At 50.4% G+C, this 25,028-nt stretch overlaps 1 protein-coding gene across 4 annotated transcripts in view; it reads left to right on the top strand.

Moving 5' to 3' along the window:
• Window positions 1-25,028, top strand: part of C6H1orf228 (chromosome 6 C1orf228 homolog) — a 72,162-nt gene that overhangs the window by 3,883 nt on the left and 43,251 nt on the right. For all 4 annotated transcript variants that reach the window (XM_021096782.1, XM_021096783.1, XM_021096784.1 and 1 more), the window contains 4 exons: window positions 13,383-13,610; window positions 20,278-20,346; window positions 21,974-22,140; window positions 24,314-24,510. In XM_021096782.1, the coding sequence (XP_020952441.1) occupies window positions 13,405-13,610; window positions 20,278-20,346; window positions 21,974-22,140; window positions 24,314-24,510 (639 nt within the window). In that variant the 5' untranslated portion in view covers window positions 13,383-13,404. The remainder of the gene's footprint in view (window positions 1-13,382; window positions 13,611-20,277; window positions 20,347-21,973; window positions 22,141-24,313; window positions 24,511-25,028) is intronic.

The raw sequence follows: 25,028 nt of genomic DNA, 5'->3' as shown, positions 1-25,028 counted from the left end.
TGAGTTGAGAACCAAGGTCCTTGACGAATAAAGCAGGTGGTTCTGGAACCTGTGGAGGACGGCGAGAGGAGAGGCAGCGGTCCATACAGCTGCATGGCATGACCCTAACGTAGCAAAGGGTTTTTACAAGGAGAGGGTGGACTAAGGAGCTGGGCTGGGCTTTGGTGAGGAGGCACTAGCCGCTCTCTTGGAGATCCCTGAGGTGTGAGCGTGTGAGCAGCCTCCAGCCGAGTCGGCGCTGCAGAGTGGCGCCCGGAGGCAGAGCTGGCTTTCAGGGCAGGCTGAAGGTGGGCAGAGCGCGGGTGGGGCAGTTCAGGGTGGGGAGGCTCTGCGGATCTGGAGGAGAGGTTTTGGAGGGCAGAGTGAGAAGGTGGGCAAAGGAGGGAAGGGCAGGCAATCAGGGTGAGGAAGAAACAGCAGTGGAGGGTGAGGGGATCGTGGGCAGAGACCGCGGTGGACCCAGAGGACCTGGGGAGTCGCGCTTCGTGGGGAGAGCGGGCGGGCCGGCCGGGGAGCTGGGTGCAGAAGCGAGTCCGGGAAGAGGCAGAGGGTGGTGGTGGATAGAGATTTAAGGTAGGTCTGGGGAGATGGTGCCCACAGTGGGTTTACGGGCAGGAGACGGGACGATGGTCCCGGAGAGAGGATGGAGGGAACGGTGCTGGCTGTGGGTGAGAGACGGGGCACAGGGCGTCTGCGGGCGCCGGACGCGTGGCAGGAGGGCTGTGTGAGGAGGGTGTGAGTGGGGAACAGAGGGAAGGGGGTGACAGTCGGTGGCGCCTGGGGCCCCGAGGTGGAAGTAAAGGCCAGGACGCCCTCTTTGGCTGGGCCTGAAGTCAGGAGGGGGGTGTTTCCTTCTCTCTCCACTCTCTGCCCCCTTCTCCCTCCCTCCCTCCTCCTCCTCCTCCTCTCTCGGATTGAGGAGCTGAGAGTGAGGAGTCGGGCTGGGAGAAGGCCTCTGTCCCACTGTGCAGGTGGACCGGCTGGGAGAAGGCCTCTGTCCCACTGTGCAGGTGGACCGTGCAAGAACAGGACTGCTTTGTTGAGTCCGAGGCCAGGTGGGGACAGAGAGCCAGGCTGGCAGCCCATGCCTTGGAGGCCTCGTGTTTTTAGAAACGTGTCTTTTGATGTAGGGCTGGTGGGGGGCGGGGAGGAAGCCCTCTGAGAAATTTTATTTAGAAACAGGACCTAGTGATCTTTGATTTTAATACGTCTCTTGCTTGTCGCTAAGGACCGCTGGCGTTAGCACAAGAGCGGGCGCTTTTGAGATGCTTGTGATCTTCCTTTCCTGGAAGAAGAAGAACCATTTGGCTGCTATAGAAATGATTTATGGGTGGGCCCAGATTTATTAATCACCTCTGAAGATGGAGAGGAAATTAAAAACAAAGAGTCCACTCTGGGCCGCAGACAAAGTAGGTCTGTCGTCCTTGCAGGAGAGCTTGCCAAGGTTAGAAGGCCACAAACAAACCAATTTGGACCAGGGTTCCTAATCCGGATTTTAATTTCATGTGCCTTGATGCTTTTTTTTTTTTTTCAGCCCATTTTCTCTCCAAAATAAAATAATGACCATTTTAATTGGCTGCCACTTACAGAGAGATTCCAGTAAGCACGATGGCATACGTATATTTTTCTCTGGCATTCCGGGTGTGCGCTGGTTCTTATGATCGGGCTGGTGAAGCTGACTTTTACTGCATGCTGCATGCCATGATCGGCTGACTATAAATTAAACCCTCTTTTCCAAAAGCCATTTTCCATTAGTGCTAATTTGTTTGCTTCTCATTTCCACTCATCATTAGAGTCTCTGCTTGTGAGCACCAAATTGGAAATAATTTCCTTGACATTTCAAAAAATCGTCTCCCCTTCTCGAATGCCATTTGGCTGCAGCTAAAGAACATTATGGTGTGAGAGGAACAGTTCGCTCCAATTACAATTTAACTGACCGTTCATGGCACTGGATCCCTGTCCTCGGTGTCCAAAGACGACACCGCTGCTGACATTGCTTTTTCCTGGCAAAACTGTGAAATGCCTCATGGACTTTGCACTGGCCTCCGTGGATGGAGACTCTGCCACTCTGCACATGGCAGCTTTGGGAAGTTGGTAGTTTTATGGACCTACATGTCGTGGACATTCAGATCGAGCCATCTAAACGGGAGCTGGCTGATTTCCTGACTCATTCACCCAGGGACCAATTATTCAACATCTCTTTTGTGCCAGGAATCATGCCAGGCCCTGGAGGACCAATCCCTACCCTTGAGGAAATCACGCTCCAGTGGGAGGGATGGCGATATTTTACTGCATAGCAGGGGAAGAGGTGACATGAGTGGGACTACAGAACCAAGAACCCCGAGCTGGCCAAAGGATGAAAGGGAGGCTCGCCGTTCCTGATGGCAGAGCAGGGTTGAAATCCAAGAGGGCCCTGGGAAGCCCTGGGGAGTTGGGAGGTCGATCTCTGTTGTAATGTGGAAGTGACTTCGGATGAGCCTAGATTGAGGTCAAGCTTTTTTTTTTTTTTTTTCCATTTTTTAAGGTTTTATTGAAATATGGTTGATCTACGGTGTTGTTGGAATCAAGCTTTGAAGGACCTTGTATGCCACACTGAGTTCAGACTTTATCCCGTAGGCCAGAGGGAAAAATTGGGGGGTGAAGGAGGGAGAAAATGTAGAAGCTTGAGGGCAAGGCTTTGTTTATATGTTGGATGGAGCTGGCAAAGACCGAGCAGGTTTAAGAGGCATCAGAGGAGAACTGAAGCTAGAGGGACAGAATCTAATGCTCACGGAAAGGCCGGATGCTGATGTGATGAGGTTAGGAATGGGGAGAGAAGGGAGCTGTGCCTGATGGGCCCTATTTCTCTATGAAGTAGGAAGCAAGATTTAGCTGGGCGTCGCCTCAGTTCCTCCCATTGCATCCTCCACAGCCGGACAGTCGCCAGGTCCTGTGGCTTCTCCCTATGGGGCATTTCTACTTCTTGCCAACTGTAGTATCATCAGCATCTTTTGCCAAGATCCAGTCTTGCCCCCTTCTGCTCACTTTCCGCATGACAGTAAAGATGGTGTTTCTAACAGCATTATAAACCAACTATAATTTAAAAAACGGTAACAAACAAAAGATGATATTTCTAGAACAAAATCTTTTCTTCTCCCTCCTGACTTGAGGCCCCTCAGTACCCTCACAGTGCCCCAGGATAGAGCGTAGACCCCGCCGGACAGCATCGAGGGCCCTGAGTTCTCAGGCCTCCACCTGTTTTTGCAGCCTCATCTCTTGCCACTTCTGTCCTCAGACTGTGCTTCAGCCATTCCCAACAATCTCAGCAGTGAAAATAGAACTAAGGAGTTCCCGTCATGGCGCAGCAGAAACGAATCCAACTAGGAACCATGAGGTTGCAGGTTCGATCCCTGGCCTCACTCAGTGGGTTAAGGATCCGACATTGCCATGGGCTGTGGTGTAGGTTGCAGATGCGGCTTGGATCTGGTGTTGCTGTGGCTGTGGACCCCTAGCCTGGGAACCTCCATATGCCTCAGGTGCGGCCCTGAAAAGCAAAAAAAAAAAAAAAAGAAGAAAAGAAGAACTAGGCTTTGTTTATCAAGGTTTTCTATATGTTAGGTAGTTCAGCAACACTTATGAGGGATCACTGTCAAGTCCTCCCAGGTAAGAGGAACGGAAGCCTAGAGAGGTTACGTAATTTGCAGAAGGTCACACCGCTGGCGGGTACAAGACGGTGCAGCTCCCGTGTCTGTGTTCCTACCGCTGCACCGCACTGCCTCCCACTTGCAAATTCGTTAAATACCCTTTACACTCTCCCACCTCCGAGCCTGTATATATTTTATTCCCTCTGCCCGGAATACGACTTCCCCACCATGTCGCCTGGCTAGCTACAGAGGCCTTTCCGCCTGGACAGCATCTCCCCTGGGAGTCTTCCCTAGCAGCCACCCCCTCAGCTAAGACTGGGCCAGGTGTCCCCTGCTCCCCTTCCCTAAGCAGCCTCTGCTTACCCCATCCCGGCGCTTGCCACACTCCTGGACTTGAAACTGCTGGTTTACAGGGCTCTATGCCACCTGCAAACTGCGTACCCTTTGAGGACAGGGACCGTGTCGTTCTCACACTTATCCCCAGAGGGAGGAGATGGGACACCCTTGTCTCTCACTATTTGTTGAATTTCACATTGCGTAGAATTGCCCAGAGGGACTCCCAGTCCTTCCTGTCTGAGACAAGTTACAGAGGATTTACAGTCCGTGCGACAGGCACTGGGGCGGAGAGAGGCACCAGCCAGGGACACAGACTGACCAAGAAAAGATGTGAGAATGGAGAGGCATCAGGGCAGAAAGCCTTCTGAGCCGGAGGGGTGCTCAGGGACCTTAGCTGTCGCAGCAGCAGGACACGCGAGCCCAGGACTGAGCGGTCCTCACTGAGCTGGGCAACCGGGAGGTTAGCAGAGGCATAGCTGAAGTGGTGCAGGTGAAGGGGGAGCAGACACGCAGAATGTCAGTGAATGGAGGAGAGAAGGGTCCACGGGGGAACAGAAAAGGTGTGTAGACTGTTTTTAAGAAGCTTTGCTGTGACGCGAGAAACCCGGAGCGGTGACTGGAGGGGGACTGGTTGAGCTAAGTGATTTCTGTTTTCACTTAGTTTTGTTTTAGGATAGGCAAGACTTCAGTCAGTGAACAAGAAAGATGCCCCGTGGAGGATCCAGGGAAGAGGGAGTCAGGGATGGAGAGAGGGCTCTGCGGAGGCAGGATGGGGGTGCGGAGTTCTGCTGAAGGAGGAAAGAGAAAGAGAAGCGTGGCCGTGTGTTCACCGGCTCGGGGAGAGTGAGGAGACAGGACGCTCTTGCCCAGGGGCCTCTAGCTTTTTTCTGAAGCCCGAGAGCGGATCTCCTGAGCGCATGGAGGAGGCAGGAGGAGCTTGGCCTGCAGACTGGACAGGCTGCTCACACAGTTTAGGGTGTGGATCCTGAGGGCGAATCCCAGCTTGGCCCGAGGGCACCAGAGTCCTGATGTTGTGCCCGTCCTACAGGTTCCAACAGATCCCGGGACCCAACCCCATCCGAGCACTTTGCTTTGCACTTTTCATTAAAATCAGCCCGTCGTCTTTCTCTCGGCCCCACCGTCTGTAAGCACCTTGAGGGCGAAGAATCTATCTGTTGTATTAACCAATCCCTGTCCCGGGGCTCGGCTAGGAGGGGCACCCAGGACGTCTGTGTAGTTAACTATCGTGTGGAGTTAAGGAAATTAAAGGGCTCGTTATGAGCAGAGCATGTTGGGTGTCGGTTTGAATCACACTTGTTGAATCCGCATCATGTGCCGGGGATGATGCTGGCCGAGATGAGAAAGGTGGAGCGTGGTGCTGAAGTGGCCCAGCAGCTCGTGGGGAAATAGGACTCGGGTGCAGGCGTGTGGGGGTGTGGCCAGTAAATCAGCACCCACGCGAGGGGGACAAGCCTGGCCGCCGCTGGAGAGAAACGATTGAGAAACACGACGTGGACTTTAGAGAATGGTCTGTGACGCACGGGGAAGCTGGCGGTGGTGTGGGCCAGGGCCGGGAGAGTCCGATTTCAGTTGTGGCAAAATTTAGGTGGAAGTTCTTTGATCTGAGATCAACTCTATCTTGAGGGTAACGAGGAACAACCCGAGGGTTTTCAGCAGGGAAATCTGCCCGATTTGCATTTTTTAAAGGCTCTCGCATAGTGGCTCCGTGGTTAACAAATCCGACTAGGAACCATGAGGTTGCGGGTTCGATCCCTGGCCTTGCTCAGTGGGTTAAGGATCTGGTGTTGCCGTGAGCTGTGGTGTAGGTTGCAGACGCAGCTCGGATCCTGTGTTGCTGTGGCTCTGGTGTAGGCAGGTGGCTACGGCTCCAATGAGACCCCTAGCCCGGGAACCTCCATATGCCGAGGGAGCAGCCCTAGAAATGGCAAAAAGACAAAAAAAAAAGACTTTCGCATCACTGCATGGGGAATATAGCCAACAGTGTGTAGTAACTGTAAGTGAGGTGTAACCTTTAAAAACGGTATAAAAAATAAAGCACTTTTTAATTTTATGTTTTATTGAAGTATAGTTGATTTACAACGTGTTCGTTTCTGCTCCAGGACAAAGTGATTTATATATAGACACTCTTTTTTAAAATGTTCTTTTCCATCATGGGTTATCGTGGGACGGCGAATGTAATTCTCTGCGCTGTGCATTGGGACCTTGTTGTTTGTCCCCCCATGTGTGTCTCTTAGGTCTGCTCACCCCAGCCTCCCACTCCCACCCTCCCTGAGCCCCTCCCCCTTGGCAGCCACAGTCTAGTCTCCTTGTCTGTGAGTCTGTTTCTGTTTCATAGATAAGTTCGGCGTTCCCGTTGGGGTGCAGTGGTTAATGAATCCGACTAGGAGGCATGAGGTTGCAGGTTCGATCCCTGGCCTCAGTCAGTGGGTTAAGGATCCGGCATTGCCATGAGCTGTGGTGTAGGTCACAGACATGGCTCGGATCTGGCGTTGCTGTGGCTGTGGTGAAGGCCGGTGGCTATAGCTCTGATTGGACCCCTAGCCTGGGAACCTCCATATGCCGTGGGAGCGGCCCTAGGGGGGAAAATAAAAAGGCATAGATAGGTTTCGTTTGTGCCATATTTTAGATTCCACATAAAAGTGATTCATCCGGTACTTGTTTTTCTCTTTCTTACTTCACTTAGCATGGTAATCTCTACTTGCATCCATGTTGCTGCACAAGGCATTATTCTGTTCTTTTTTATGGCTGAGTGCTATTCCATTGTGTAGCTGGACCCCATCTTCTTTATCCATTCCTCTTTATTCCATTCTTTATCAATGTCCAATGTTGGTGGACATTGATGTTGCTTCTGTGTCTTGGCTATTGTAAATAGTGCTGCAATGAACATGGGGGGGGGTGTAATCGTTTTGAATTATAGTTTTATCTGGATATATGCCCAGAAGTGGATCATATATGTGGTAACTCTGTCCTTAGCTTTCTGAGGAACCTCCATGCTGTTCTCAGTAGCAGCTACACAGCAGTGTGGGAGGGCTCCCATTTCTCCACACACTCTTCAGCATTTATTGTTTGTGCAATTTTTTTTTTGGGTCTTTTTGGTTTTTTAGGGCCTCACCTGTGGCATATGGAGGTTCCCAGGCTAGGGGTCCAGTTGAAGCTGCAGCTGCTGGCCACAGCCCCAGCCCCAGCCACTCGGGATCTGAGCCACATCTGCGACCTACACCACAGCTCACAGCAACGCCAGATCCTTAACTCACCGAGCAAGGCCAGGGATCCAACCCACGTCCTCATGGATGCTAGTCGGGTTCACTAACTGCTGAGCCACACGGGAACTCCTGCTTGTGCAATTTTTAATGATGGTCACTCTGACGAGTGTGAGGTGTACCTCCTGGTAGTTTTGATTTGAATTTCTCTAATAATTAGCAAGGTTGAGCATTTTTTTCATAAAGCACATTTTATTTTAATGACTATTTTAAAGAGTCTCATCACCGTGGAGATAGGATGGGGTTGACCTGAAGACTGGTTAGGAGTCTGCTGCGGTGATCCGCCTGAGGGCTGAGGGGTAAACTGCAGCAGTGACAGTGGAGATGAAGATAAAGTGACTGATCTGGGGGAGACTTAGGTGGCCCCAGATCAGATGAGGAAGGCAAGGGAGAGGAATACGGCAAAGATAGCTCTCGAGTGACTGGGAGAGTTACAGTCCCTGGAATAGGACCGACACAGGGACGGGAGCAGGTGTGAGGGCTCGATAAGTTCCGGGGGGGGACACAGGGATTTGAAGAGTGTGTGAAACATACCAAGGAGGACATCTGTGGTCATTTAGTCATGTGCTCAGCCTGAGACGGAGGCCTAGGCTGAAAATACGGATCTGGGAGTCATCGAGCATACAGGTGTAACATCAGCTCTTGAAATTGGTACCGTCTCCCCTTCTCCCACTGTTTTCTTTTTAAATTCTTTTTAAAATTGTACTTACAGGTTTTTGTGTTTGGTTTTGGGTTTTTGTTTTTTTTTTTCCCCCAAGTATCATCAGATCTTGTTTTAAAGGAGAGTTGAGATAAAAATAAATAAGTGGCTAGAGTCTCTTGATTAAACATGACTCCGCCCCCTTTACTCCCACCCTGCCCCCACCCCCGCCTCTCAAAACCTCCCTGGCTTAGCACTAAAGAAATAGAAAAAGGGTGGGGGTTCCCTGGTGGCCCAGCGGGATTGAGGATCTGGTGTAGTTACTGCCAGTGGCTCAGGTTACTGTCCCAGGAACTTCGAAATGCCACAGGCACAGCCAAAAAGAAACACGCAAAAAAGATACTAAGTCACAAAAGCTCGGGGAAGAAGGCACCACCAGAGGAGAGTCCATAGATGTTTGGGAGCGAGAAGGCAGGTGGGGGTGTGTTACCTGGCTTTTGCAGCATCCTAAGAACTTACAAACTGAGTGCCAGCCAGAGGCAGTTACCAACAAGAAACCAGCCAGTTCAGCCAGTTTGACTTCCAAGAGGGTTAATGCCTGGGAAGCACGTTGCCCCCAGAGATCAGCAGTGAGGAACCGGGCTGATCACGGGGACTGGCGGCCATCTGCACACAGAGCATCTTGCTTCCCACCAGAGCTCCACTCTCAAAAGCCAGAGGACTCAGCTCTCTGCCGCATCTGGAGCAGCTCTGGAGGCCTGCATCTCAGGGATTTCAGGCAGGGTTTGAAGGGCAGGGAATAGCTGGAGGGTGGAAAGCCGAGGGATGGAGAGAAGAGCCCCACGGTGCACGGTGGCAGCCCCAGCCCCTCCCCCGGGGATGCCAGCAGCCAGGCATTAGGCCCCCCCCCCCAAGCCTCTCATCCTCCCTGGGAAAATAGAAAACTTCCCCAGAAGCCCTAAGAGGCCCAGGTGGGGGAAAAAACCCTCCACTGACGGACATGTATGAGTCCTCAGTGAAGGGTGTAATTGTTGTCTGATAAAAGGAATTTCCAAGGAAGCTCCCATTCCACCTGGCGTGACTGTGGCTGTGGTGTAGGCCGGCAGTTGCAGCTCTGATTTGACCCCAGCCTAGGAACTTCATATGCCGCAGGTGCAGCCCTAAAAAAAAGAAGAAGAAGGAAAGGAAGAGGGAGAGAGAAGGAAGGAAGGAAATTTCTGAAAACTGAAGGACACAGCGTCTGACTAAAAGAACCCACAGAGGCTTAGTATGATAACTGAAAAATATCTCCACCAAGACATATCATCATTACAATTTCAGAAGAGGTTTTAGAAGCAGCAAGAGTGAAAAAACAAGCCAGAGACAAAGGCACAGCATCAGAATGACGTCAGACTTCTCAGCAGCAACCCTAAGGAGGCTCAATCGAGGAAAGCTTATTTCTAACCTGGAATTATGTACCCAGCCAATCTAACATGAGGTCAGAATACTTTCAGACTTTCAAGGACACAGGAAAAAAATTTTTTCATTTCTTAGCTGCTGGAGAATGTGCTTCAGCAAAAGCAGTAGAGTTCGCGCTATGGCCCAGTGGGTTAACGATCTGACTTATCTCTGTGGCGTTGCTGGTTCCATCCCCAGCCCGGGCACAGTGGGTTAAGGATCCCGTGCTGCTGCAGCTATGGGGTAGGTCAGATTCAGTCTCTGGCCAGGGACCTTCCATATATAGTAGGAACGTCCAGGGTGGCCAGAAAATAAGAGAATAATCCAAGAAGAAGGATGAGGTGGATCCAGGACACAGGGAAGTAGGGTGATGGACAAAGATGGGCCAAAGGCACCCCCAGGACAGCACTCGTGCCCAGGCTTAGCACAGCCAGTCCAAACTGGAGCAGAAAGACAGAGGTCCGAGGGCGAGGGACAGAGGTCTCCAGGGAGACGGAGGGTGAACATTTGGGAAGATTGTTGCTTTGTGTTTGGAACATTTGGAAGAAAACAGCTCCCTTCCTTAGAAAATTAACTGAAAAAGAAACAATTGTTCAGTCCAAGTCAAACCAGCTTGTGAGAGGAAGGAAGTGTAATGGTGGTTTACAGCTTGAGTGAACAGTGTTTTTCCACTCGGTCAATAATGTAAACACCATCCTATTGATTTAACTATAAATTGTGGGAAAATGTATCACGAGGGTGAGCGGAGAAAATGGGCACAGAGGGGTGCGAGAGAGCTAATTTCTCAGAATTATAAATATGGCCTAAAATTGATACGTCGGGCAATAGTAATACATTACTTTGCTAGGGCTGCCACGACAAAGTACCCCAGACCAAGCGGCTTCAGCAACCGAAATGTATTACCTCGGAGTTCTGCATGTCTGGGCACGGAGGCCAAGGTCAAGATGTTGCAGGACTCGTTGCCTCTGAGGCCTCGCTCCTTGGCTTCCGGAGGCCGCCTTCTGGTGTCTGCAGATGACCTTCCCTCTTGGCGTGATCGAGTCCTCGTCTCCATTTATGTGGGCGCCAGTGAGGTTGAGTTAGGACCCACCCTGATGACTTCATGTTCACCTCATTCCCTCTCTAAGACCCTAGCTCCAAATATAGTCACATTTGGAGGCGAAGGGCATTAGGGCTTCAACATAGGAATGTGTCGAATTCAGCCATCGCAAGTAGTAGAAACTCATTACTTGCACAAATAGAGGTAACTCGAGAAGAAACAGCCAAGAGTTAAAAGTGGTGGCCTCTGGAGTGAGACCGGAGGATGGCAAAGTGGAAGCCAGGTGCTGCTACTGTTTACTGGCTGTCGGCTGGCAGCGGGACCTTGAACCCAGGCTGACCCAAACCTCGTGTTCACCCACTCCACCACGAGGGCTGGAGCCCCTCCAGGCCAGGCCAGGGCCGTGTGCCTGCCCACACCTCTCCCGGCACCTTGCACGGTGCTCGACTACGCATGTATGATTTGCAGCTGTGTCACTAGGACCTTTTTAAAATTTTTGTAATAGTTGATTTGCAGTGTTCTGTCAGTTTCTGCTGTACAGCAAGTGATCCAGTTACACACACACACTCTTTTTCTCATGCTGTCTTCTGTCATGTTCTGTCGCAAGCAATTGGATAGAGTTCCCTGGGCTATACAGCAGGACCTCATTGCTTATCCATTCTTTTGTCTTTTTGCCTTTTCTAGAGCCGCTCCCGCAGCATATGGAGGTTCCCAGGCTAGGGGTGGAATCAGAGCTGTAGCCGCTTGCCTACACCAGAGCCACAGCAACGCGGGATCCGAGCCGCGTCTGCAACCTACACCACAGCTCACGGCAACCCCGGATCCTTAACCCACTGAGCAAGGCCAGGGATGGAACCCACAAACTCATGGTTCCTAGTCGGATTGTTAACCGCTGAGCCACTACGGGAACTCCCCTCACTATGACCTTTAAAGCTGCCATTTGTCAGTTTTCTTTTCCTGTTTTTAAAAAAAGTCAAAGAAGGGAGTTCCTGTTGTGGCTCAGTGGTAACAAACCCCACTAGTATCCATGAGAATGTGGGTTCAGTCCCTGGCCTCGTTCAGTGTGTTAAGGATGCAGCGTTGCTGTGAGCTCTGCTGCAGGTTGCAGACACAGCTTGGATCCCAAGTTGCTGTGGCTGTGGCGTGGGCTGCAGCTCTGATTTGACCCCTAGCCTGGGAACTTCCATATGCCTCAGATGTGGCCCTAAAAAGCAAAGAAATTAAAAAAAAAAAATTTTTTTTTAAGAAGAATCTGGGAGTTCTCTTGTGGTGCAATGGGTTAAGGATCTAGCATTGTCACAGCTGTGCCCTGGACTTGATACCTGGCCTGGCAACCTGCAGGTGCTGCAATAGGATCTGATGGGGGAAAGTCTGAGATCCAGGGAAGCCTCCAGGGGCCACAGCTTGGAGCATCCGACTGAGAGTGTCCCACCCTTGGTGTTCTCAATCGCAGAGTGCGTCTCTGCGAGCTTTGGTTCTAGAAAGGATCCCTCCCCAGCTGGGGAGGGCACGGCGCTTTCCCGCTGATGGTGGCGCTGCAGCCCCTCCTTCCTGGGGTCTGGTGCAGCCACTCGTCCCCATTCTCTTGAGGCCAGTTTGGCTATTAAAGGTGGCCATGGCCTCTGTACGTTATTCTCAGACTCAGGGCTGTAATGTCATTCACAGTGACTGATGCCTGATCCCATGAGGGGTTTTGGTCATTTTTGCGTTCAGGTTGATCCACAGCCCTTCACCGGCTGTTAAGGCCGACGGGATTTGGCGGTTGTCTCCATCCCTGAGGCCACGTGGACGCCCTTCCTGGGAGCACATAGCCAGTGTCCTCTGGGGAGCAGTGGAGGTTGGAGGTGGGTAGGTGTGTCTGTCTTCGCCTGCCTCCGATTATTGCTCCCTAATAAAATTCTGATAGCTGGGCCCCATGAAGATCTCAAATACATGTGAGGAAACGTTAATTTAGAATCAATTTTAGGATGTTTCAGACTGTAAAGTCCTTTTAACTAGATCTCTGGCGAAGATGTAGAAGCACTTTATGGGACTGTAAATTTCACGTGGAACAGGCTTGGTGAAACACACATCTCCCCTATACACAAGCCGTTCTCTCCATATCAGTCATGGCCCTGCAAGTAATGTTTCACAAATATTCTGTAAATCACAGGAAACCCCATGATAATGTGAAATATGACTTTCACTTGTCTGTTAGACAAAAGAATCACACAGGCCTCTCTCCCATCAGCACTAACATTTGTTATGGATAATAACACTTTCAATCACAACTATTTTTGGAAAACGGGTTTATTTTAAACCTTCCCTCCCCCACTGAAAACACTCTCCCAAGGACACAGACTCCTACAAACCACAGCCCATTAATCCAACTATGGAATGAGAACTTTTTCTTCCCACTAACTTTTCTTTAAGGTTTTTTTTTTTTTTTTTTTTTTCCCCCTTAAGAGAGTCTCAATGCCCAAGGTACATAAAGCCCATTTTACCTTGGCAGCTTGGCGAGAGAGGGGCCTGGGTCTCTAGAGATGCAATCTCTGATGCCGTGGGAAGTGAGGGGTGAGAAAGGCCCAGGTGTTTAGGCAGCATCTTCCTGTCAGCTGGATCCCATGGTCCTTTTCGTTGCTGGCACCAGCAGGGAAGCCAAAGAACTAAAAATTTAGTTCCTAAACTTGCATTATCTTAATTCCGAAACCACACAGCTAGATCCTCCCTGTTCATGCATGTGTCAGGGGACCCGTCCTAGAGGTGTATTTTTTTTTTTTTCTTTTTTGGCTGCACCCAAAGCATATGGAAGTTCCCAAGCCAGAGATCAAATACAAGCCACAGCTGTGGCAATGCCAGATCCTTAACCCACTGTACCACAGCGGGAACTCCCTTGAGATGTATTTTGAACACCACTGCGTCCAGGAAGGTGACAGAGGCTCATCCTGCCTCCAGATGACTGCTGGAAAAGCAAAACCCGTAGAGTAACTACAGGCCTTGCACGGTGCTGATGCTTTGGTAACCGGTCTGTTTTCCCTCCTTTGTAGCTGGCTTCGGGACTGATTGATCATGACGTCTATAAAGGAGCAGGCAGCAATTAGCCGGCTCTTGAGTTTTTTACAGGACTGGGACAATGCTGGCAGAGTCGCAAGGAGTCACATCCTCCACAATTTCATTGACAGCAACCAAGGCAAGACGGCCCCTGAGCTGGAACAAGAGTTTTCCCAGGGAGCCAGTTTGTTCCTGGCCCGCTTGACCACCTGGCTTAGACTCACGTATCCTTTGCTGAAAGAAAAACAGTTGGGAAACTTTACAAGAGAAAAGGAACAGAAGGCGTCCTCCTGCGGGGCATCGGGTTAAGGATCAGGTGTTGTCGCTGTAGCGGCTTGGGTCTGACCCTGCCTGGGAACTTCCACATGCCCAGGGCGCACCAAAAAAAGGGGGGGAGGGAGTTCCCATCCTGGCTTAGAAGAAACAAATCTGACTAGTACCCATGAAGACACAGGTTCTTTCCATCCCTGGCCTCACTCAGTGGGTTAAGGCTCCGGCATTGCCATGATCTGCGGTGTAGGTCACAGACGCGGCTCGGATCTGGCGTGGCTGTGGCTCTGGCATAGGCTGGCAGCTGCAGCTCCTTTTGGACCCCTCGCCTGGGAACCTCTGTATGCCGAGGGCGCAGCCCTAGAAAAGACAAAGGAATGAAGGCGGTCTAGAGAGCGCTTTCTTGATTCTCAGAGTTTAGAACAGAACATGTGGTGGTAAAATATCGACCCCGAAGTCGAGAAAGAACTCCCTCGACTGCCTGTCCTCCCAGCCTCTGAACACATCCCCATTCTCACGCCTCACCTCTTTTGCTCCCGTCAGAGTCGGAGTGAGTGTTCCTTGTCTAGGACTCCTCCTCTGTCTGTACTGCACTTGAGTCCCCTCCCAACTCCTCAGGGATTTTTTTTTTTTTTCTGTCTTTTTAGGGCCGCACCTGAGGCATATGGAGGTTCCCAGGCTAGGGGTCTAATCGGAGCTACACCTGCCAGCCTACACCACAGCCACAGCCACGTCAGATCCAAGCCAGTCTGCAAACTACACCACAGCTCACGGCAACGCCAGATCCTTAACCCATTGAGCACGGCCAGGGATCGAACCCGCAACCTCATGGTTCCTAGTTGGATTCGTTAACCACTGCGCCACGATGGGAACTCCTACTTAACATTTTAGCTTCAGTCCTGGTCTGGAGTCTCTGTCTCACCTTGCTCTTGTCCTTCGTGGTGAAGCTCATCGAAAGAGCTGTCGACCTGCCCATCTCCGCTTCCTCGCCTCCCCTTCTCCTCCACCCGCCGCAGTCTGACTTCTGTCCCCTCCGCTCCACTGGTGCAGGTCTCACCAAGGCTACCAGTGGTTTTCCAGTTGTGAAACCCAGGGACCACATCCTCAGCCCTTGTACATGACCTCGCTCTGTCTCTGTGGCATTTGTCAAACAACCATTCCCACTTCTCAAAATACTCTTCCCTGAAACTAATAGGTGTTTGTGTCCATCCTACCTCAATAAAAAAGAAAGGAAGTGCGTTCTCCTGTAGCACAGTGGGTGAAAGATCCAGCATTGCCACTGCATTGGCTTGGATTGCTGCTCTAGCTCGGATTCAGTCCCTGGCCCAGGAACTTCCACATGCTGCAGGCATGGCCATGAAAGAGAGAGAGAGAGAGAGAGAGAGGGAGAGAGAGAGAGAGAGAGAGAGAGAGAGAGAGAGAGAGAGAGAGAGAGAGAGAGAGAGAGAGAGAGAGAAAGGAAGGAAGGAAGGAAGGAAGGAAGAGCCCATCGAAATCGTATCACCACCCACACACCCACACCCACCCACACTCTTCCTCTCCTGTCTGGGGAACCGGGTCTCCTGCTGTTCTCCTTTCGTTTTGTCCATTCTCCTTTTCTCCCCTAAAATGTTGGTGTTTCTCAGGACTCCAGCCACTGCCCCTCCTCTGCTCACGCTCGGACTGTTCTTGTGTGACCCACCCATGTCCAGGAGGGCAGCACCACTCCAGTTTAAGGACTCTCAGACGTGCACCTGCAGCCACATCGCTCTGTTGAATCTGAGTCCCACCCCGTTAACCCAACCACCACCTCCACGCCTCTCTCAGAGAAGGACTCTCATGTTTCCGGCTTGGGAAACTAGGCGATGGGGTGTCATTCTGTGGGGAGAAAATGCAAGAAAAGGAGGGAGTTAGGAGGTGCGTAAGTTTGATTTAGGACGTCGTTTGTCTGAGGCGCCTGCTCGGGAGCCCCAGAGGCAGATGGGGGCTGGAGACAGATTTGGTCCCCTTGAGGTGACACTTCGAGTTGCGAGTGAATTTGAGGAGGTTTCTGCACTCCATGGATTCATCTCAGACCCTTTTCTTGCATATTTTCTCTTTGCCTGAGCCCTCTCCCCTCCCCTAAACCACCTCTTTATTTGACTAATTTCTATTCCATTATTTCAGGTCTCGATTCAAGCATCACTTCCCAGGAAGCCCTTTTCTGAGCCCCAGCCTCGCTGAGGTTCCCCTGCAAAATATACTCATGGCACTACCTCTGTTTTAATAGTCATAACATCCTATTGTTACTACCTGCTTATTATCTCTCTTCGCTGGACTGTAAGCTCTGTGAGGACAGGAGTTACCTCTGTGCTGCTCATCTCCTTATTTCTTTTTTCTTTTTTTTATTTTTTTTATTTTTTGTCTTTTTGCCATTTCTTGGGCCACTCTCGCGGCATATGGAGGTTCCCAGGCTAGGGGTCTAATTGGAGCTGTAGCCACCAGCCTATGCCAGAGCCACAGCAACGCGGGATCCGAGCCGCGTCTGCAACCTACACCACAGCTCACGGCAACGCCGGATCGTTAACCCACTGAGCAAGGGCAGGGATCGAACCCGCAACCTCATGGTTCCTAGTCGGATTCGTTAACCACTGAGCCACGACGGGAACTCCTCATCTCCTTATTTCTAACACCTCGCCCATGCCTGGCACATAGTGGGTGCTTCATACATGTTGGTTGAACAAAGGGGTGCATGAAGTGGAGAATCTGGCGAGCCAGAACTAAAGGCTTAGGTAAACATGGCTCTCTTTTTCTGATAGTTAATCGTTGATTAAATTATTCATCAGATTCAGGCCTAGAGCACAGGCCAAAAGGAATCCACAGACTTCGTCTCTAGGTTATAACCCTAACTTTCTCAGACATGGGTGTGTGTACAAGAGGTTTCAAATGCAGATAGCCCGTCCACCTCCCCCCCCCCAAGGTCCTGATTTAGTAGATCAAGGGTGGGTCCCTGAACTCTTTATTTTTCACAAGAACCCCATGTGACTCTGATGCCAGTGGTCCCCAGGTGACACTTTAAAAGGCATCCGGGCTTGTGATCTGCCTTTGTCCCCACAACTGATGACACTATAACCTCACCAAAGTTGTCACTAACTTGACACTTTCCATTCGATCAAAGGGGTGACATGAGTGAGGCAGCGTCATGCATATGAGTGAGGCAGGGTCAGATCTTATCCGTACTTAAAACTGGTATTTTGGAGCTCCTGTTGTGGCTTCTTGGGTTAAGAATCCAGCTAGTGTCAGTGAGGCTGCAGGTTCAATCCCTGGCCTCCATCAGTGGGTTAAGGCTCCAGCATTGCCTCGAGCTGTGGCATAGGTCGCCGACACGGATCTCGCGTGGCTGTGGCTGTGGCCAGCAGCTGCAATTTGACCCCTAGCCTGGGAACTTCCATATGCCACAGGTATGACCCTAAAAAACAAACAAACAAAACCTTTGGTGTTTTATTCATCATGAATTTCTGTATTAATTTCTCTTTTTTAATACTGCATGAAATATTTAATACTGAGTTGGTTCGATGCCCCCCTAAATTTCATCCCTGAAGCAGGTCAGTCACTTGCCTCATCCCCTAGCCCCGGCCCTGCTTGACCACGGTCCCTTCCAAAGCTCTCCTCTCCCTTCCCCCATCACTGTTTCTCAGTCGCCATTGCAGGATCTTTCCTACCCACTCCTTACATGTTAGTGGTTCCAAGAATTCTGTGTTCAGCCCTTTTATTTTCTCACTCGATCATTGCACTTGTTATATACAAGAGCTATAACCTGTCCTGAGTGCCCAGCACGTAGTGGACACTCAGTCAGTGTTTACAGGATGGACCACTTTTCATAGACAGTTGTAGGCGTTCCCCTTGTGGCTCAGTGGGTTAAGGACCTGACACAGTCTCCATGAGGATATAGGTTGGATCCCTGGCCTTGCTCAGTGGGTTAAGAATCCGGCATTGCTGCAAGCAGATGCAGCTCAGATCCAGTGTTGCCATGGCTGTGGTGTAGGCCGCAGCTGCAGCTCTGATTCAACCCCTAAGTGCAGCTGTCAAAAGAGAAAAATATATATACATATATATGTATATATACCCACACAGACACACACACGTCATAGGTTGAGCTTCCACACCTGCAATTAGTCATCATTTCCTAACTTTTTGTGACCTTGCCTTACAGCCAAGAACACAGATGGGGTGAAGTGACAGAGCATTTTGAATCAATGACCCCACGTCTCCTCCCCAGCCCTCCAGTTATGGTGGATTTTGAAGGAAACGAATCAATCTAGCATAATTACGTTTCGTAAAACTGACAACCATCTAATCCCACACTAGCCTCAAATGCCACCCCCCCTTTCTTTTGTCTTTTCTGGGGCTGCACCCGCAGCATATGGAGGTTCCCAGGCTAGGGGTCGAATCGGAGCTGTAGCTGCCAGCCTACAACAGAGCCACAGCCATGTCTGGGATCTGAGCCATGTCTGCGACCTACACCACAGCTCATGGCAACCCCAGATCCTCAACCCACTGAGCAAGACCAGGGATCGAACCCGAAACCTCGTGGTTCCTAGTCGGATTCGTTAACCACTGTGCCACGACGGGAACTCCTCAAACCCCTTTTTTATTTTGTTTTGTTTTGTTTTTTAGGGCCGCACCCACGGCATACGGAAGTTCCCAGGCTAGGGGTCGAATCAGAGCCACAGCTGCCAGCCTACTCCACAGCCACAGTAACACCAGATCTGAGCCACGTCTGCAACCTACACCACAGCTCACGGCAATGCTGGATCCTTAACCCACTGAGCAGGGCCAGGGACCAAACCCACATCCTCCCGGATACCTGCTGGGTTCATTACCGCTGAGCCACAAGGGGAGCTCCCAAAACCCATTTTTAAACTTGAACTTCCAGAACCAATCAGTAAAACTGAGGGTTTATATATAATTATGACAAAAGTATTAGTTACCATTTCTTGTGTCTTTTATGCTCTAGGCACAGAAATCTGTCTACTGTATAAATATTTCACTTGAACCTAACACCAAGCCTGCTAGGTGACTGGGATCCTTCTGTTTTATAGATTAGAATGATTAGCCTTGAAAAGGTTGAATAGTCTGCTGGAGGGTGGCAGAGATAAGGATGAAAGCCCATGTGCCATCCAGTCTACCTGCCTGTCTCCCTGCCAAGGTCCCACCTCCAGCAGCGTATCACCTCCAGCCATCTGCATCAGTAGCCACTCCCTTTGCTTGTCTGCGGGCAGGAAGGCCTCGAGCTCTGGGTTAGGCCGCTTGGGTTCAAATTCCTGTTCCATGAGTTCCCTCTGGGACCTCGACCAGGTGGTTAACCTGTCTGAGATTGTTTCCTCAGGAGGGCAGTGGGCATTCTGACAGCACCCGCTGCAGGGTGCGCTGAGGATTCAATGCGACAATGCAAACACGGCAGTGAGCACAGGGCCTGGCACCCAAGAAATGCTTAGTACTTCTCAGCTACTGCCCATGTCCTGGCCCACTTCTGGGACTAATTGCTGGAAATAATGGACCAGAAACAGGATAGTGAGTGGCTACGAAAATCAGGCTGGCCTGGGACAGAGGAAAGAGAAGGTAACGGAAGTTGGTCGGCCTCGCCGATAAGAAAAGAGGCACTGAGGCGGGAACAGGGGCTGCGGTTTAGGCGAGCAGGGTGGTGGGCTGATGGCCCGGCCCCCAGCTAAAACGGCAACAGGCAGGGGGCTCTGGCTCCAGAGCAAAGACTGTTTTTGCAGCAAAGAGCCTTTCCTAATGAGCCAATCTGTCTCTACTTCTCTTGGCCTCCTGGGAACAAGGGTGCAGCCGAGATAATTTGCCTCCCTCACCCTCCCCCCCAACAAAGCGCCATTACCTCCAACCCATTACATTAGCCTTTATCAGTCTTGGAAGCTCTCAGTCATCCTCCATGAGCTGCAATAATTTCAGCTAATTTCTTAAGTGTTCTAAGAGCCTGTGATGTGTTATGAGCCTAGTAATTGTTGACTGGTTCCTTTTCTGTTGTGGCTTGATTTCATACCTTGTATCCGAGCTGATGCGTGCTCTGGGTGCTTTATTACAATGAAGCTTTTTGCAAAAGCTCACATTAAAAAATAACATTAAATACTGAGGTTGTTTTAAATCAGACTCCAGTTCGTCCACCATCGCCTGTTGTTCTTATTAGGAAGACACACAATTCTTCATAAAGATAGTGACCTCCAGTATAAAGCTGTGAGCAAGTACGAAATTGGGAATTAATGATGAAGCCGATTATTTTCAGAGAAGTCCAAGAACGAGGCACAAACTAATGAACTGTGCTGAGACCCAAGGGTGCGACGGTCATGGCATAAAGAGGCTTAGAAAATTGACCCCCAGCTTTCTCGATGCGCCTTCTATTCATCAAGCCTCTTACTCTCCAGAGAGCCTGTCAGAGCCAAGTGGCTGAACATCCCCAGAAGGGCTTCCTGGAGAACCACGAACATGCTTGCCAGCACCCCCACCCGCTGCCCCTTCAACCGACGGGGCCCCCTCAGATCAAGGAGACAGTTCAGCTGTGGGTCACTCTGGGCCATCGGTGGATCGGGGATCAAACACGGGATGAAAAACCACCCAAAAGTCCCTCTTTAACTTGTCATACAGCTATATGACTGGCTCGTGTTTAGAGAAGCTGCTCAGGTCCATTGGTGTCTTCTTATCAGCTGTAAGCAGGTGAGTTCTCCTCTAGAGAGATTCTGGGGTCTCGGTTGCTTATGGGGCGCATGTTGTCCTTAGCCTTCGCGCCACATGGGGCTTGGCTTCTAGTTCTCACTGGGTACCTAGCAGCCCTCAGGGTGAGCCCAGGTTCTCCTCTGACCCTTTGCCAGTCACTACCCTCTTGGTTGTGGATTACGAAAACACAACTCATACGGGCCCCGGGAAAAGGAGACATTATTCGTCTACTTAACTAAACGTCCAGAGGGTGGAAATCCCTAATTCAGGCCTGATCAGATCCAGGGGCTCAAAAAATGTCACCCGTACTTGGTGTCCCCCTCTTTTTCTCCGTGTCTCAGCTCTTATCCTCTGTGTTGCTAGACCTCCACGTGCTGTGGTCCCCAGGCCTGCCTCCTTCTAGCTCAGTCACACCAAAAAGAGAGCATGTCTTTCCCAAGGGTTCCCAAGAAAGTCCTGCTTTTGAGCCTCCTTGGACCAGCTTAGGTCACATGCCTGGCCCCAAACCAATCCCTCCAATCAGAAGGAGGACACACTGGCACCTGCTCACCCTGCCAAAACCCCGTGGCTCATGAGTTGTGGAGGGTGATTCCCCAAGGGACGACTGAGGTGCTTTTACAAGAAGAGATTACAGGAGCTCCCTGGTGGCTCAGTGGGTTAAGGATCTGGCATTGTCACTGCTGTGGCACTGGTTCAATCCCTGACCCAAGAACTTCCACATGCTGAAGCGTGGCCAGGAAAAAAAAAAAAAAAAAGAGGAAGAGAAATAGAGATGCTGGAAAGTCAAGCCCATGAAATGGCCATTGAATTTAACTTCTAAAAATTTAACAACATCAACAACAACAACAGACAAAAAGACAAAAGACAAAAATAAATAAATAAATAAGGAGTTCCCATCGTGGCGCAGTGGTTAACGAATCCGACTAGGAACCATGAGGTTGCGGGTTTGGTCCCTGCCCTTGCTCAGTGGGTTAACGATCCGGCGTTGCCGTGAGCTGTGGTGTAGGTTGCAGACGCGGCTCAGATCCCGCGTTGCTGTGGCTCTGGCGTAGGCCGGCGGCTACAGCTCCGATTCGACCCCTAGCCTGGGAACCTCCGTATGCCGCGGGAGCGGCCCAAGAAATAGCAACAACAACATCAACAACAACAACAGACAAAAAGACAAAAGACAAAAAATAAATAAATAAAAATTTATTTATTTTCTTTTTAGGGCCACACCTGTGGCTATGGACGTTCCCAGGCTAGGTGTCGAATCTGAGCGGCAGCTGCTGGCCTACGCCACAGCCACAGCAACACCAGGTGATCTGAGCCGCATCTATGACCTGTGCCACATCTCGTGGCAATGCCGGATCCTCAACCCACTGAGCGAGGCCAGGGATGGAACCTGCATCCTCACGGACACTACATCAGGTTCTTAACCCTCTGAGCCACAACGGGAACTCTCTGTATTTAACTTTTGCATTTTCTTCTGGAAGAAAGAATTTCTAAAATATAGTGTCCCTTTCTCCATGAACACTGCCTGGATGGATGGAACAGATGGAGAAAGGTCCTTGGGATCCCTTAGAAAGGTTAAGTGCTAAGGCGCCTGACCAGTGTCTTATTTCTGTTTTTCTATCCTTCTGGACAGCAATCGATACCTTATAGAATTCCTTGAGGTCGGGGGGGTCCTGACACTCTTGGAAATACTTGCACTGGAGAAGATCAAGGAGGAGGACAAGAAGGAGTCCGTCAAGCTGCTTCAGGTTATTGCAAACTCTGGCAGGAAGTACAAGGAGCTCATTTGTGAAAGCTACGGTGGGTACTGTGTGTGAGAGCTTGTCAATTCCCACGTCTCCCCCCGCCCCCCCCGGGGGGGGTGGGGGCTGCACCCAGTGCTGCTGTGGGAAAACCGGTATCATGGAGCTGGTCCCCAGGAAGCATGTTGTAGAATGAATCACCACCCGGAGATCCAGATTTCGGATTTTCCTGATTCAGCGTTTGCTCAGCTCTTTCCATGGTGGTTGTGGAAAGCTGTCTTCATTTTTATTTCTATTTGTATTTGTTATTTTCTTTCTTTATTTATTTATTTAGCCTTTTTAGAGCCGCACCCATGGCATATGGAGGTTCCCAGGCTAGGGGTCTAATCAGAGCTACAGATGCCGGCTACACCCACGGCCACAGCAACGCCAGAGCCAAGCCATGTCTGCGACCTACCCCACAGCTCACAGCAACGCCGGATCCTTAACCCACTGAGCGAGGCCAGGAATCAACCTTGTGTCCTCATGGATGCTCGTCGGATTCATTTCCGCTGCGCCACAACAGGAACTCCAAGACTCCTTCATTTTTAGATATATCCTCTTTCGTGCATCCATTCAGCAAAGACTTACTGAGCCATTTGTGAAGAGCTTGAGAAATAAAATTGAAATAAAATCATTGAACGTGCTTGCTAGGTATACTCTATGGTGCTAGGAATATAAAAGTGAATAAAATCAGTCCTTGTCCTCAAAGACCTTACAGTGTGGTAAGAAAAGTTAACAACGCAGAGTTCCTGTCGTGGTGCAGCAGAAACAAATCCAACTAGGAACCATGAGGTTGCAGGTTCGACCGCTGGCCTCGCTCAGTGGGTTAAGGATACGATGTGGCTGTGAGCTGTGGTGTTTGACCGTGGGTTTGACCCTAAAAGGACCAAAGACAAAAAAGAAAAGAAAAGTAATAACGCTGCATTTTCCATATGTTCTACCAAGTGCTCTGACTGAGGGGCAAACAGGAGCTGCACGCCCCCCATGCATCTCCCTTTAAAGCACTTTCACCAGGCTTCTCCTCCATGACTCCTTCATGGCCTCTCTGAGTCTCAGTGTATTTATCCATAAAATGGGACTCCTTCTCAGCAGAGTTTCCAGGACTAAACGAGGTGGTATTTGTCAAAACATCTAGTGCTGAGCGCTATCCACATGTTGTCATACAGCAATCAAAAATGCAGGTTTTATTTGGGCATTTTGCAGAGCCATTTCTTTTCTTTTTTCTTTTTACAGCTGCACCTGCGGCATGTGGACGTTCCCAGGCTACGGGTCAAACTGGAGCTGCAGCTGCTGGCCTACCCGCAAAGTCACAGCAACACAGGATCCAAGCTGCATCTGTGACCTTTACCACAGCTTGTGACCATGCTGGATCCTTAACAAACAGAGCAAGGCCAGGGATTGAACCTGGGTCTTCACGGACAGTATGTTGGGTTCTTAACCTGCTGAGTCACAAGAGGAACACCCTGCAGAGCTATTTTAAATTTTATTTTATTGTATTGTATTTTGTCTTTTTAAGGCCACACCTGTGGCATATGGAGGTTCCCAGGCTAGGGGTTGAATTGGAGCTATAGCCACTGGCCTAGATCACAGCCACAGCAATACGGGATCTGAGCCATGTCTTTGACCTACATCACGGCACGGCTCACAGCAATGCTGGATCCTTAACCTACTGAGTGAGGCCAGGAATAGAACCTGCATCCTCATGGACGCTAGTCAGATTAATTTCCCCTGAGCCACAATGGGAACCCCATTTTTTTTTTTTTTTTGGTCTTTTTGCACATGGAAGTTCCCAGGCTAGGGGTCTAATCAGAGCTGCAGCTGCCCGCCTATGCCAGAGCCACAGCAGCACGGGATCCTTAACCCACTGAGCAAGGCCAGGGATCAAACCCAAAACGTCATGGTTCCTAGTCGGATTCGTTAACCACTAAGCCACGACAGGAACCTCATTTTAAATTTTAAAACAGAGTTTAACAAACTAACATGTCTTGTTGAAACAAAATCCTCTGGCCACACAACTACAAGGTCAACAAGACAGCAACGCAACATGAGCCCAGACCCTCGACTTTGCTTTGACTGAACAGGCTTGGTTAAATACCTCTTAATCCTATTACTTCATATTATGTAACCTTGGATAAAGATTGTTTTCATAAATCCCTTCCAATTTAGCATTTCCTCTCTCCTTTGCTCAGGTGTACGCTCCATAGCAGAATTTTTGGCAAAATCTAAGTCAGAAGAGACCCAGGAAGAAGTGCAGGTGCTGCTGGACTCTTTGGTGCATGGTAATCCCAAGTACCAGAACCAGGTGTACAAAGGGCTAATAGCTTTGCTGCCCTGCGCGTCCCCGAAAGCTCAGCAGCTGTCCCTGCAGACTCTCAGGACTGCGCAGGTGAGTGAGCCCAGGCTGCACGCTCCCGTGGTTCGGATTCCAGCGCAGCCATCTGACAACTACCTTCCCCAGCTGCCCTCCACACAAGCACAGGGAACAAAGCTCAGCCTCTCGCGGCATGTCTGCCGTTCAATCAGCGTTACTTCCAGAAGGCCAAGGCCGGGCAGAGTTCATGTCTCCCAGCAGAGTGATTTGTCCTGCTTACTTAAGGATCAGTAAGATGGTGGCAGACTCCAAAGTGGTGGAGACAAGCGACGCGGGTGATGAAAGGGCTGCAGAACAGATTAAAGGCGTCAATCCGGTAGGGAAAGAATCACAGCGCATTTGTGAGCAGCGAGTAAGTGAAGGAAGAAGCCAGATCGGAGTCCCCGTGTGGCTCAGCAGTAAAGAACCCAACTAGTCTCCATGAGGACGCGGGTTGGATCCCTGGCCTCGCTCCGTGGGTTAAGGATCCCACGTTGCCGTGAACTGTGGTGTAGGTCACAGACGCAGCTCAGATCCCGAGTTGTTGTGGCTCT

Source organism: Sus scrofa, chromosome 6 (genome assembly GCF_000003025.6).
Source record: "Sus scrofa isolate TJ Tabasco breed Duroc chromosome 6, Sscrofa11.1, whole genome shotgun sequence".
Taxonomy (NCBI): domain Eukaryota; kingdom Metazoa; phylum Chordata; class Mammalia; order Artiodactyla; family Suidae; genus Sus; species Sus scrofa.
This window is presented reverse-complemented; position numbering and strand designations above follow the sequence as displayed.